At 39.5% G+C, this 14,557-nt stretch overlaps 1 protein-coding gene and 1 long non-coding RNA gene across 10 annotated transcripts in view; both read right to left on the bottom strand.

Moving 5' to 3' along the window:
- Positions 1-316: 316 nt before the first annotated feature.
- Positions 317-14,557, bottom strand: part of ndrg4 (NDRG family member 4) — a 53,039-nt gene continuing 38,798 nt past the window's right edge. For 7 of the 9 annotated variants that reach the window (XM_079346642.1, XM_079346644.1, XM_079346645.1 and 4 more), the window contains 13 exons: positions 12,038-12,158; positions 11,459-11,521; positions 10,416-10,476; positions 10,211-10,297; positions 10,056-10,112; positions 8,911-9,014; positions 8,746-8,802; positions 8,394-8,445; positions 6,783-6,830; positions 5,730-5,765; positions 5,540-5,591; positions 5,299-5,337; positions 317-4,393 (listed from right to left, as the gene is read on the bottom strand). In XM_079346642.1, coding sequence (XP_079202768.1) covers positions 4,239-4,393; positions 5,299-5,337; positions 5,540-5,591; positions 5,730-5,765; positions 6,783-6,830; positions 8,394-8,445; positions 8,746-8,802; positions 8,911-9,014; positions 10,056-10,112; positions 10,211-10,297; positions 10,416-10,476; positions 11,459-11,521; positions 12,038-12,158 — 932 coding nt within the window. In that variant the 3' untranslated portion in view covers positions 317-4,238. The remainder of the gene's footprint in view (positions 4,394-5,298; positions 5,338-5,539; positions 5,592-5,729; positions 5,766-6,782; positions 6,831-8,393; positions 8,446-8,745; positions 8,803-8,910; positions 9,015-10,055; positions 10,113-10,210; positions 10,298-10,415; positions 10,477-11,458; positions 11,522-12,037; positions 12,159-14,557) is intronic. The other 2 variants (XM_079346643.1, XM_079346650.1) reach the window with 1 other exon arrangement.
- Positions 7,637-8,387, bottom strand: LOC306825719. The gene is made up of 2 exons (XR_013779308.1): positions 7,950-8,387; positions 7,637-7,837 (listed from the first exon to the last, which is right to left on the bottom strand). It is a non-coding gene; the product is annotated as an uncharacterized lncRNA (long non-coding RNA).

Here is a 14,557-nt window from a genome sequence, read left to right as displayed (position 1 = left end):
CACTGGAGATTGCTGCTTTGACCAACACAGGGGAAAACAGCACAAACTATTGGAAAGCTTTACAAACCGAAGTAAGAGGTGTGAAAATGGATGTCAGAGCTCTTGAAACTGAGCTGAGGCTGGAGGGCTGCACACAGAGAAGAAAGGTATGTAACACGAGATGAGAGCTGTGCAAACTTAAAGGAAACCTGCACAAACTTTAATCAGACGTCTGCAAACTGTAGCAAGAACTGTGAAAGCAATTCAGATCGGCGCAAACTGAAAGCAGAGATTTAATTTATAAACTGAAAGTGGTTTAACAAAACAACAGCACACCTTCAAATTCAGACAAAGTCTTTATTTCTTACTTGTTACTCGATCAGTACATGGACAGAGACAGCTTACTTGGTATATGTATTAATATATATAATATATTTAAATTTTACATTACACATCTGAATGACAACAGAGCAGGTAAGAGTCCTTCTACTGATGTGAATAGAAACAAGCTCAGAGGGAAGACTCCCACAATATGAAACAATCCAAACAAGAATAAGAGAGAACTTATTGCTCAATAAAAATCAATCATAATGGCAGTAAGAAGAATAGTAGTACACGTGAATCAATATTATTATACCAATATGAAGACACACCCTATTGTTGCCCCAAAAAAGACAGGGAAGAGGAACAGAAATGTGTTGAAGTTTTGTACACAACACTGAAGTGTTAGATTCAGATAAACCTGCTCTATAAATTAAAAATATCTACAAGTGCAATGAGGACTAAAGTCTATACAAACAGATTGAATGCCAGCTTACTGTGGACTTTAACAAATCCCTACTGAACTTCACTTTTAATAGACCTTTAGGGGAAAGAGGAAGGAGCTTTGTTTGCTTGCTGAGAAATAAATGTCAAAGATGTGGGGGGAGGAATAAATGTGCAAACCATACATGGGGGAGTGGGGGATACTAAGAGGCGTAGGTGACAATACTGTACAGCACTTCAAATAGGGACAAATACATTCAGGGGCCCCCAGGCAGTATGGAGAGAAGTTGTTCAGGAGGAAAACAGAGATTAGATGTGAAAAAAGAGCCTAATGAAGAAAGAAAACACAGAGAGGTTATTGTATGCTACATGCAAACATCAGTGTTCTTAAAATACATCTGTGAGGTTCTGCAAGAAATGATGGATGTCTTGGATTTGACAGTTTAAAATCTTTTCATCCTTTCTCCATCCCTAAAAACACATTTAAACAATTCCACAATAATCTCCCAAGCCTCAACTATATGACATTCGTTCCCATTAACATTCATTCATTCCCTAGTTTCATGTCAGAATCTCTCTCAGTGCTTTTGGTAATAATCCCTCCTCTTTCTAGAATAGAAAAATGTCACATTACGACTTTTTCTGTTCTCCTGGGCCCCCTGGTGATCCTAAACAAGCATAGCACAACCAACATTTAAAAAAGTGACTTCAGCTGATAGCCCTTTAGGGTGCGATTGGGTCTGCCTGTGAGAGCCGGGGCACCTTGTGTGTTTTTTGGGGGTAAGGGTTTGTTTTTTTTAAAGGTGGCTGGGGGTTGCCCTACATTCCGAACATGGCGCCCAAATGGCTCCAAAAAAGCCCCGCCCCTTACAGGCTACCTCAGGAAAGCGCACGCCTCAGCGAGTGGAAGCTACGCCCCTCCTGACGGGACCAAAAGGGTTTTTTGAAAAAAACTTCAAACAGGAAAAGGTGACTCTGGTAGATAAACACTGTACATTACTCCAGGAGACCCCATCTCTGATCATGATGGACAGGTGATCCAGTTTTACAGCAGACTGCAGCACACAGCTACACTATTCTAAAACTGTTTTTCTATACATGTACTACAGCAGTAAGAGGATAGATACACAGTACGGCAAAACACAATCTAACCACATAGCAATGGACTCCGTCTTGTTTGAGAACTGTGTATGTCTTGTCTTTGGATTAGGTCCCTTACAGAGCTCAGCACATGAATCTGTATACAAGAAGGTGTGTAAAAATGTGTGTAAGCATAAGGATATACAGTATGTGTCATTGTGAATACTTGTGTGTGAGTGTGGAGGGAGCTTTGGCACATCAACAGAGATGTAAGGGAAGTCTGCTGTGAGATGCACAGGCAGTGACTCGCAAAGTGAGTTAGCAGGGCCAGCCTGGTTCGGCCTCGGCCTCTCTGGTCCGGTTTGGTTTGGGTCAGAGTCTGATTGTCACGTTAGAGACCACAAAGTCGACCGACTATGGCCAGAACCACATTCATGCATGCTGCAGTTACAGACTGGTGATGGCAGTTGCATCTATGGCTCTAATATAACTTACAACAAACAAGGAGCTAATGAAGAGTGCCCTAACACTGGACTAGTCAGATACTACAATGCCCTAAGATTACTTTCACATTCACATGCATGTACATATTAATAAATACTTCTTCTACTCTATATCCACGTGTGTTTGTCTTAGAAATATGAGATGACACGCACAGCTTAAAGCTGCACTCAGCAACATTAAACACGTGTTGCTCTAAATGGAAGTTTTAAAATTCTAACCTCATGTACCCTTCTCTTTTCTGGATGGACCACTTAGGACTGTAAGTGGTCCAGCCAGGTATCCACGTACCACTTAACAGACCAATTTCTTCAGATTCATCTTTTAGATACAAGATTATTATATTGCAAGTAGTTTTCTGGTTAGTGTGATAAGTATAATATCCTCACTTTGTTATTTGAATTTATGCAGATTAATTAGTATTCCTCTTAAAGACATAACCCCCTCAGGTTACATGCTACATTGAGTACAAGCATTATGAATCTGGTGTACTATATTTTATCTTAAGGAATTCCCTCATTTAGTCAGGTCCAATATTCTAAAAAAGTGATTACAGTAGAGTGATAACTTTCTGTGTACTTCTGTTCTGCATGCTGACCAAGTGCTTCATGGTTACTTTCCTGCTACATGTTATCACATTTGATGCTAAGCATTAGATGGACTCCAGTGGCTCACAAGTCACAGATTGTCATTTTGCTTAAAACGAGGATATTCAAACAAGTGGTTAGGTCATATTTTGGCCATACCACAAATAGACTATTAGTGTAAAAAGAAAAAAGAAAAAAAACAAAACAAACAGAAGAAGCTCCCTGGTGGTTTAGTGGCTAGGTTTCAGTGCGCTTTTGACTGGTGACCTGGGTTAAATATCCGATCAGTAGCTCAGAAACTACGTCCTTGGATTGTAGATACCACAAACATAACGATCTGTACGACTCAAACTATCATTGCAAAAATGGAAAATTACAAAGGTGTATTTTTGATTATTTAAATTAAGCGGATACATTTTCTTTTAAAAGTAGGTCCATCCAGTTCCACCCTAGTCTTATGCACACCTGTGTCGGCTGATATTCTAATTTTACTTTCTAATTGTAGTTTACAAGTTTTAATGAACTAAACTTTATGAAGTGCAGATTAAAATGATTAGTGTACTTTTACTATGACTAATAACAGCTCTCTCTACGCACTACAAGTGAACTCAGCTACAACTCGCCGTGTTCTGCCATCTGTAAAACTGGACACACACCGTTTGATGCTCACCTGCCACGTTTGGAGAGGAAATAACCTTTTAAGCAACAGAGAGAGATACTCACATGTGATCCATACAACAGAAAAAGGATAAACATCTTGCAAAATTACACAACTATTTTTCATTGATTTATCTCTCTGTTTTCCTCTCTGTGTCCTCCAATTTCATCTTCTCTGAAACATTTTCCTACAATGCTTACAACAGCAGCTTATTATGGTTAATTGGTGCTTGGATTCTGACAGACAGTGATGCTTTTTGTGTCTGTGTGTGTGTTTGAGTGAAGGGGGAGGTCAAAAAGGGGTGGCAAAGATTGAGGAGACACTTAGCAAACACAAGAATGACACTTAGAGAACAAAAACAGAGGCCTAAATCTGTAAGTGCTGGGTGACAGGGGTGGTTGGGGGTGTTAGTTGTAATATATATGGTATTTTACAGTGGAGAAGGAAGGAGATGGCAGTGAAAGGATAATGGAGGAGCTAGATAAAGACAGAGAGAGCTGTTTCCACCTTCTTCTTCTTCTTCTTCTTCAAGTTGTTATCATGTTTCTGACTTGTTTTACCCTCCACCATATCTAACTCCATTCACCCAGCCCACCTCCCCATCTCTTCCCAGCCCTCTCTCCATCCCTCTACCCCCTCCCTCCTTCTCTTTATGGCAGTCTAACTCCTCAACAGGAAACCTCCATGGTATGGGTGACCGTCCCAACTCCCTCGCTGCTGTCAGAATGGGTGCAGGCCCTTGAACGGGAGCCATCCATGGAGCTGGCGCTGTTCAGGGAGGCCGTCCTTGAGCGAGCCAGGCGAGTCATACTGGCAGAGGGCACTAGGAGGGAGAGAAGGGGAAGACAAGAATTAAACATTACACTATACTGAGGGGGGAATCAGCTTGATTGGAGATAATGTTGGGGAATGTGGGTAGTACATGCTTTTGTGAAGGATAAAGATTTCTTTCTTTTCTTTTTGTTTAGCCTTTCAGCTCACTGTAGCTGTGTGAGATGCAGGATGCTCATAAAAGCTGTGAATGTGTCTGAAACACATTGTCAGCATCATGCACAGGAGAAACTCAGAGCTCAGTATGTGGCTTTAAGCCTCATTATTCAGACCTAAGAATAAAGTAATTATAAACTCTGATTTTCAGATGAACTGTAACTGAATGTACGTGATTAGTGAACTTTGACATAAGATTGTCAACTGCTTTTTTTAAGGTCAGTGAGTCTTCAAAATCCATGAATTAATGAAAGAATTAATTAATTCAGATTTTATTTTATATAAAATCTGAATTTGTATCTCTTTTGTAACATAAATATATAACAAAGATTAAGGTATTATACCTGCTGTTTTTGTAAAGAGTCTTGAGATACCCTTTGTTATGAATTGAATTCAACTTAATCCTAAAGGCATTGCTCAAAGCTAGCTCAAGGCCATGCAAAGAGCAGTATTGGAGATGCAATGGCAAAGGAAAGAGGAGAGGAGAAGTAACGGTAATATATTTTTCCATTTGGAGGAAAAATTATTTATAAATAAAAAGAGAAAAAAGATGGGGTTTCAAAGTGCTAAGAAATTAAAAAAACAACCTGAATGATAGCAAAAGTAAAAATTTCATAACAGCGCAGAACATTGTAATAATAAACAAAAACTTCAAAAATAAATTTGAAAAAGCCAATGTCATTAAACAGGGCAGCAATAGGAGGTCAGAGGTGAACGAGGAAGAGGAGGAGGAGGAAGTACCTGGCCCTCCACTCAACCTCCGATCCTTCACATAAGCGACTGAGAGAACGGGGCAAGGGAGACAGAGGGCAATATTAACACAACGCACGTCCCTCTGACAGTTTACATGACATCACTACACAGACATTACTACAGCACTTCTTCCGCTTAGAAAACGATGTATCACAAAGAACAATGAGGGCAAACACACACGTACAAAATATATTCTCATTAACTACAGTCTGTTTATAAAGATACTCACTGTAGCCCATTCCCTGCAGGAAGTACTTGAAGGCTTCGGTCAGCTTGCCAGGCTGGAAAACAAATTGTCAGAGTTTTTGTTTCACTCGATTTTAGAAGAAACAAACTCACAAACTGGAGATGCATTTGAGGCCTGTCTTTGTTTTGGTATTTAGAATATGATTTGTTTTTTTACGCAAACTTTATGTTACCTGTGTGAGCTGAGGAAGTCCACCAGAGTCAGCCATCTGTCATGAGAAGAGAGAGCACAAAATGCTTAAATGATAACTATAAATCACCCATATTCCCTCTTTCTATTCTTTCCTTATTTTGGTGACAAGTTGTTTTTCTGATAATCGTATTATGTTTTTATTTTCACTGTATATTTTGCAATAACTTAAATAAAAGACGTGTGGGTCGTCTTAAACTATAATGAACAGCATCGTGGCCCCTGACCAATCACTTCCACTTATGAAGCAGTGAGTCTCTGTCTAATCATTTCTGGCTGCTGTGTTTAGTGTTTTGATAGTCCCCTGTAGTCAGGGACGGTGGTAGGGGGAATCTATTGGTAAATGTCAACCAGAGATCAGTGTATGATGCCCATGTGTAGCCAATAGTCGTTATGTATGTCTTAAACTCCTATACGGTGTAATATATTGGTAAGTAAGTAGTTGTACATACATAATTGAATTGAATTCAACATATGGTATTTTTCTTACGACCATGCTGTTCTTTCAGGTTAAGGCAGACTGTCGACCTCATGTTAGTTATTGCTGCACATCCAAAACACAACAATAGTGAAACGTTTCTGAACAAGATTGATTCTACAAAGTCAGACATAATGTTGTTTAAATGACGGTATTTATTCAATCTTCTGAAACGAGAGGATCTTACTTGTCTTAACCTTTAGTCGAGAGTCACTGACCAAACATCCATCTTTAAACAGTTAGGGGGTTGATATTGTGTTTCTGTCAATCAAAGCTAACTAGTAGATTTGTAAAGATGTGCCCTTTGGCCCTTAAGGATTAAAAATGTAAAGAGGTCATTATTATTGAGTGTTGATTTTCCAAAAACGGCACAAAGCTGTCCTGCATACATTTTGCTGTGAACTATTTACAGTGTTGAATAAGGGGCAATCCTTTCGCAAACCTTTTGTGATAATTTTGAGTAACTACAAAATGGAAACAATTTAAATGTGTATAATCTGTATTTGAATGATACATTTGACTAAATGTTCACTGATGAAGTAGGGGACAAACAATTACCTTTAAGAAGGTGGTGTTGGTTGGGTCCAGTTTGGAGTTGCACTCCACCTAAAGGAAAAAATAACAGCAGGTTGAACTGAATACTGCAGTGATAAAAGAGTGTAGTAATTCATATTTAGCATTAGAGAAGGAACTGTGTGTTATGTGCTGGATCTTTAGATTACATATGGAGTCAATATAAGTCTGTGTGTATGTGAGTGACCCAGATACTGCAGTGTGCTGCAGAGATGAGTCACTCCAGCAGGCTGAGGAACGCAGTGTACACACAGACACAGACACACGTACACACACACACTCACACATACACATACACATACACACTCACACATACATAACAAACAGCAGACAGACAGATGCAAACATACATGACAGCTCATATTTGAGGACTCAGAGACAACATAGACATGTTTTTTTTTTTCGCGCTGCTGCTTTTAATCTTTAATCCTATTACAGACTTCCAGATTACATATTTTACAGCCCCGACCTGTAAAGCATGACTCCACATAGCTATGCATATAAGAATGCTCTTCTTATAAAATATTTCTTAATAACTTAAGTGCTGTGCAACATGTAGATTCAAACATTATAACATAATACTTATAAATATGTTGCAGAATGTGCCCATATACAGTAAGTCTTACAAGTGCATTTTGGAACATGTTCCTTTTCTTCTATGAGCGACTGAATACATGTAAAGCAATGTGTCAGGGGCAAACACAGCAGGCTAAATATGAGTGGATGTGAAATATTAATGTGACCTCCATCCGTCACATTGAATAATTTGTTTATGTCTCTTGCTTCCCTCTGTCACATTCCATCCCTCCCTGTTTCTGTCTTTCCAGGATGTTTTATAACCTCCTCCCACCCCGCCCTCTCTCGCTGCACCTCCTCCATCCAACAGAGGACTGATTTGATTTCAATTTTAACATGAGCAGATTAACTGGTGCAGAAGCATAAATATCTAGGCCACTTCAAACTAGGAAACCCCAGAGACTGAGTGAGGCCATCTGGCCCCAAGAGAGAACACGCACACACACTAACACACACACACACACCTACATACACACACACACCTACACACACACATACACACACACACACACGCACCTACACACACACACACACCTACACACACACATACACACACACACACACACACACACACACACACACACACGCACACACAGCTATAGTATTAAAGTCAAGTGTTGCACACACAAACACAGATGGACGGCCGGAGACAGAACAGACTCACACAGAGTCCCCGGGGTGCAGCAGGGTTGTACACTAAGAGTGAACTGAGTCTCTGCTGGCTGACCTGTTTCTGTTTTACTGAACGAGAACAAACTCAAACTGGGTTTTCATGCCAAGTATAAATTAGTGAACAGGACAAGAACAGAGGCAAGGGGGGAGGGGGGTTCAATGCTAAGAGCTTTAGATAGACCTTTTCTTTGAGGCAGGACTACTTTGAGGGAAGATTAGAGAGTTATTGGAAAGTTGAAGGTGAGGGCTAAAGAGGGAGGATGGCTGACGGAACAGGTTCGGCGTGATGAGATAAAAAGAGAAACTTGGCGGATAACTCGGTTTCAGTAAGACAGATAGTGAACTCACCACTCCCTCCTCAGCAGGAGCATTGTCTCCTACAACCAGCATCACAGGACACCTACAGAAACATTTAGAATTCTGAATTATTTTTACTGACAGGCGTATTGTTTCCTGTATTATCTAATAATGATTATTTTGTTTTTAACAATGACTTGGTCGATGAAATCCCCCCAAAAACAGGGGAAATTGTATAGCCAAATAAACAGCAGAATATACACTGATGTACAGTAGTGTGTCTTTGATACAAAAACAATACAACACAATTTTGTTGTTGAAAAATAAAAATGTAGACTTGTCTGTTTCTTAAATCTTTATGAGTTGTTTTTATTGGATTGGGAAATTGTTTGTGCAGACTTACTTCAGAGTCTTGGCGTTGAGGACAGTCCCACTGCGATTCATCTCCAAGTCCCTCCGACTGAAAGAGACCAGAGATTAAAAATTAAATACATATAATCTTTGTTTATGTCATGAAACCGTGTGTGACACAGAGCTAGGGTGGGGAATGTTTGTTTTTCTTCTTCACCTGTTGTACATGTTCCAGAAAAGCTGCAGGTTGAACTGGTTGACAGTGTTATTGATCTGTTGCCTGTAGCTCTGCACCAGCTCTGTGTTGTTCATCAGCTCCTCCTGCGAGAAGCAAACACAAACTGGTCAGAGCATTAATTTAAAAAATAATTAAAGCCAGTAGGATGAGGCAATATGATGAAATGTATTTAATTGGGTTTTTGGTGTTTCTTGTGTTGTTGCAACACGTATTAGTGATCTGCTTTTAATGCTATAACATTACTGAGGACCAAAAAGGAGGCTGTATTTGTTTGTTTAGATTTGTTTGTATCTTGTTCTTTAATGTCTTGTGAAAGAGGGGCAGCTTGTAAAAGATTATTCTTCTGCTTCTTTTCATTCAAGATTAAAGATTTTATGTTTGTATTGATTTGTTCTGTTTTGGCGCTGCACAGTGATGCAGTCGAAAACGCTGCTGCCTCACAGTCCAAAGGCATGCTCTTTAGGTTAGTTAGTGACTGATAAAAGTGCCTGTAGTTGTGATTGTAAGTGTGACTGGTTGTCTGTCTCTATATGTCAGCCCTGGGACTGGTGACCACCTCCTGTCTGATAAAAACTGTGAGCCCCCTGCGACCGCGAAAAGCAGTATAGATAACGAATGGATGGATGTTTTGTTTTGGTTGAAAGGAGTAGACATCTATTTTCAAATACTTTTTTTTCCTTATAAAGCGCAGATGACATAGGATGATCCTCAAGGACATGGGATCATGTGAATGGCAGGAGTATTGGAGCCTGTGATGACCATATGGTTACATTATAGTTTGAGAACACACTTGACAGGTTCAGAGGGACTGAAACTTTAGAATTTTTTAGAATAAATTTTATTTATTCTAAAAAATGTATTCTGCAAGAGTCGTGTGCAGGATTTGTTCAATTCAATTTGGTCAATGAAGAAAATAAACTTACAAAAAATGTTTTATATATATATATATATATATATATATTAATTCAAATACTGTATATGTTTTATTTCTGTTTGCATGCTAAAAAGGATTTACACTCAGACATTGTAAAGATCATAGATAGTTTTTTCTTGCCTTATTGCGACTTTGTGCTGTTCAAGTAAAGGGAGTGAATTTAAACGGGATAACAGTCCACATACAGTACCTGGCTGAAAAGGTGTGGCAGCACAGTATCAGGCAGAGCACTGGTCAGACCTGACAGCTGGGGCAGACAAATTGACTCTGTTAATGTTAGGAGTTGACAGTATACACTATATAAACTTCAGCAAAGCAGTAGTAAACATTGGTAGACAGCCTTACCTTGGTGGCAGCCCAGTCAATCCAGCCTTTGCCATTGGGGTCGATGTTGAGCAGCACCAGACCCTCCACCATATCGGGGAAGATCAGCTGTGAGTGGGAACCATAGCAACATATCATATCTGAATATTGAACCAGCACTAGGCTCACTGTGCACAGGTAATGTGTGTACTCTAGTACATGACAGATGTATCACAACATGACTTACAGCAAACTTGGCCAGAATGTAAGCTCCTGCTCCGACTCCGATCCCCACAATGCTCTTGAATCTACATAAAAGTTCAATGGTCAGTTAGAGGAGGTGTTTAAAAATGCTATATATCTAATAGAGCATCATGGAAAAATGGTTTGGTTTTATTTTATTAGGAGTGTATTATGTAGTGGTGTCTAAATAAGTAGGTAGACTCTTCATTTTCCATCCGGCAGACGATAAACAACTTCTGTTATAAACAGTGTTGGAGTACTCCTACATATTCAGTTTGTTTACTAGCCAATAAGAGACAGAGTAGTGAGGATCATCCCTTCACCATCCCAGGAGAAACACTGGCAGCATCCTACTGAATATTGTCAATTGATCATCGGTATGACTCAGAGGAGATTTAGAAGAGGGTAGACCCAATGGACACTGAAAAATAACATCACTGGCTTTATTAGAAGCCCAGTTTAAAATCCATGTTTCTGCAGATTTGAGTGTTGTTTATCTCAGTATAGAGAACTGCTTCTCAAGCTCAGATCACATCCTGTTTAGCAAGATGTCCTTAAGTTAAGTTCATTATTCTGCACTGAATATTGTCTATTTGGTTATGTGTGTAACTATATGTATATGTTCTTACTGTGCAAATCAAGAAATAAAAAGATATTTTTTCCTTTATAATTTCCAGATACTGCTGAGAAATAAAAGCGTCTGCATGGACTTAGAAACATACACAATTATACCACAAGTGTTCTATTTTTATTTGATCATCAGGTCATATATTTGTAAGTCTAAATATACAAACATACATGATCATGCTCAGCTTGTGAGAAATAAATCCCATATATTGAAAGCGTCAGTGTGAGAGAATGTGGATGTTGTTTTTATGTAACAGAAGGAAGCCGATAAAGAGAAAGAGACATGTAGCTCTTGCCAGCTTGTGAAGTAGAAAGAGGACATCGTGTCCCAGCAGACGGCTCTTATCAAACAATGGCTGTGTCTGCTCTGTAAAATAAATGTGGAAAACAAGAGGAACTAAAAAAACAAAAAGCACCAACCCAAAGTGCTGCACCACAGTGGGCAGCATCCCAGCCAGCTGGTCCATCGTGGGGTACTGGTACCTATGGTAACAAAGGACACAGATTACATAACAAAGCAATCAAATCTGGTCTCACAATAATCATGATGCCTTCAAATAGGAGTCAATTAATTATAGGGAGCCAATTCAAGAATGAATCAAATTGTCACTGCAGAAGACAAAAAGCTGTATCATGAGGATCTTTTTAAGAAATTGGAAACATGAATTTAAAATGTTATAATACAGTCTGAAATTTGAAGAAAGAGGCAGAGACCTTTTTTGAATTCCTCAAAATGAAAATAAAAAATCCACAAACAAGTGTTTGTGTGTGCAATCCTGTGTTGTTATTATTGACATATTTCACAAACAATTACAAAAGTTTATTTTGTTGAAAATTAAATATTAAAGATAATATTTGGTGAAAAATGCAAAAACAAAATCAGTTTTATAAACAAACAACACATTGCTTTTTCTTCCTTAGTAAACATTTTCCCATCAAACGTGTGATTTTAATTATGTTTTTTAAGTTGTTTTTGTTCTTGCGTGTTCATATTTTTACCCCTGTGGCATCTGTGAGGCTCCTATCTGCTGTCCTGGAGCATCCACGTGGCAAACCACAAAGTGCTTTGTGATCTCCTGCATGTCCTCATTGTTGAAGAAAGTGTTGAAGCACAGCTTGTCTGTTGGACAGGCAGGGAGGAGAGGATGGAGGGACACGGTGGATAAAGGCACCGAGGGACGGCACGGCGAAAGAGGAGGAGATGATGGAGAGAGGAGGAAAGTGATTACATTAAATATGCAGCACACTCAGAGAGGAGCTTGAAGGTGACCATCTGTACACCTGATCCTGTGCCAGGAGGAACAGTCGATGACTGCTTCAACAAATCTGATCCCTCTTGTGACCCTCATTCACCTCAATGACAAAGAGCTGAATAAATGAATGAATCTTAAAGTGAATTATATCAAGGGCTTTAACAGAGGAGAACAAGATAAACAAAAAAAGGGTGTTAAAACGTTTAATTCCTTCTTTTCCAACCCAAAAAAAGAAGTCATATGAAACATTTGTTTAAAAGTTGAGTGTTTCTTTTTTATCTTAATATTCGTCTTGGCATTTTAATGTGCTCCATTTATTTTTCAAAGAATTTAGATCAGAAGATTAAACTGTGTCTGATCAGTTGTTGTACTTTTACATTTTAGAAAAAATACAGGAATAAGATACAAAAGATTTTAGACACTTCAATATTAATTGAGAAATGATGTTTATTATGGAGCAAACAAAGGGTAAACACATGCTTTGCTACACTCAAGCTCCACCCCTGCATTAGAAATTGCTCCCGTGAGCCCCCCCCCCCTCCTTTAGACAGAGTGTAGATCTGCCACCGGTGAGGCTGTTGTTCTCACAGCTAAAGACGTCTTCTCTTTCCTCGGAACAAGAGGTTTGATACCCTCATCGAGGGTTTCTCTAAAATAAGCACTCAGATTCTATTTCTTTAATCTGTGTAGAAAAGTTGGAACATTGTATTCTCAAATAGCTCCATGTCTAATAAATGTCAGCTCTCTGTTTGCCCTCCTCCCACTGGGCTCTGCAGTTGTCCTACTTCCAGCCCATGTATGTCACACTCAGTGAAACCATGCAGCAACATTGTTTCCTCTTCAGGCTCCAGATGAGTTAATTTAACGGGCCAATTAGCACGACATCTGGGTTGGAGATAAAAGAGTATGGGGGAGTCAGGAGAGGTGACTGTGGACACGGTGCAGCAGGGTGCCAGATTGGGAGCTGTTTATGTAAATAGCGATGCTACGTGAGGACAGCGGTGAGACGTTTCTCTGTCTCTCATTGGTACACGCTGAATCATCGGTCGGCCCTCGCAGACTGCACTCCCACTGACTTTGTGACCTACTTTTTCTCTCTGTTACTTTCTTTATGTCTCCATTTAAGCCTCTCTCTCTTTTTTTTAAATCTTTTTTTCTTTTCTGAATTTCCTGCTTGATCTCTTTTCTTTAATCATCCTACCTTTCTTTTCTTTAATCTGTTTTCATTTCTCTCTCTCTCTCTCTCTCTCTCTCTCTCTCTCTCTCTCTCTCTCTCTTTGTTCTGTGCTTACATCAAGACACTGGTAAATAGCTGAGCCCTTTGTTAAGTTGGTGTTGTTATGAATAGAAACTATGGACTCCCTGACAATTTCCTTTTTCCAATGAGACCCCTTTCATCCTTTCTGCTCCAACCTGAATGATGGTGCACTACAGTCCAGTGATTTAGTAACTGACTATGAATACTAATAGCCTTGTGACTCTGCTGCAGCAACACAATGCAGGCTCTACTCATGTCTGTTTTAACCTTGATCTTCTTGTTATCTTTCCTTACCCTACCCCTTTCTTTGCACCTTTAATTTTCCTTCTTTGTTTTTGCATCTGTGGTATATTCTTGCTTTTTTTTTTGTTGCTATCATAAGGAAAGGAAAATCAGCTTAGTGAACTAATCTTTACAAAAGAGGCAGTAGGACAGACAACAAAATCCAAATATCTGCTGTCTGCACGGATCATCTTTGGTCCATGACACGCTATCCTGCAAACCCCCACCAACCCTTTCCCACCTCCACCCATCACGCAGCGCTGCAGTGCTGCCAGCCCCGCCCCACCTCCCTCCGCAGGATGGGGATGTTTTTCTGACCTACATTTCATCGATGCCTCGTACATTCACCAATTATTTGCCTCCTCATCTTTTCATATTTCTATTTCCGTCGACTGATCACACGTGGAATCTTGCTCAGAGCCCTCTTTCCCTCTCACAGTTTTCATTCTGTTTTCATCTCCTCTCATTGCAAATGTCTGTAACCTTCGTCACATACACTACAGGTTTCTATCATTATACTGCCTGTATTTAAATTATTGATCACTCAGCCTGTATTGAGAGCTGGCGTAAAGGGTTGTGCTGTGACTTTGTAGAATGACATTGAAATATGATAGAAGTCAACTCTAACCTGATCGAGACTCTGAGAGAATGAAAACGACCTTTGAATTCCAAGATATCTTGTAATGATGCATGAGGAGAAAATATTATATATAAGAAGGTTAGGCC

Source organism: Symphodus melops, assembly GCF_947650265.1.
Source record: "Symphodus melops genome assembly, chromosome: 6".
Taxonomy (NCBI): Eukaryota; Metazoa; Chordata; class Actinopteri; order Labriformes; family Labridae; genus Symphodus; species Symphodus melops.
Note: the sequence above shows the minus strand (reverse complement) of the source record. Positions and strands in the feature narration are given on the sequence as shown.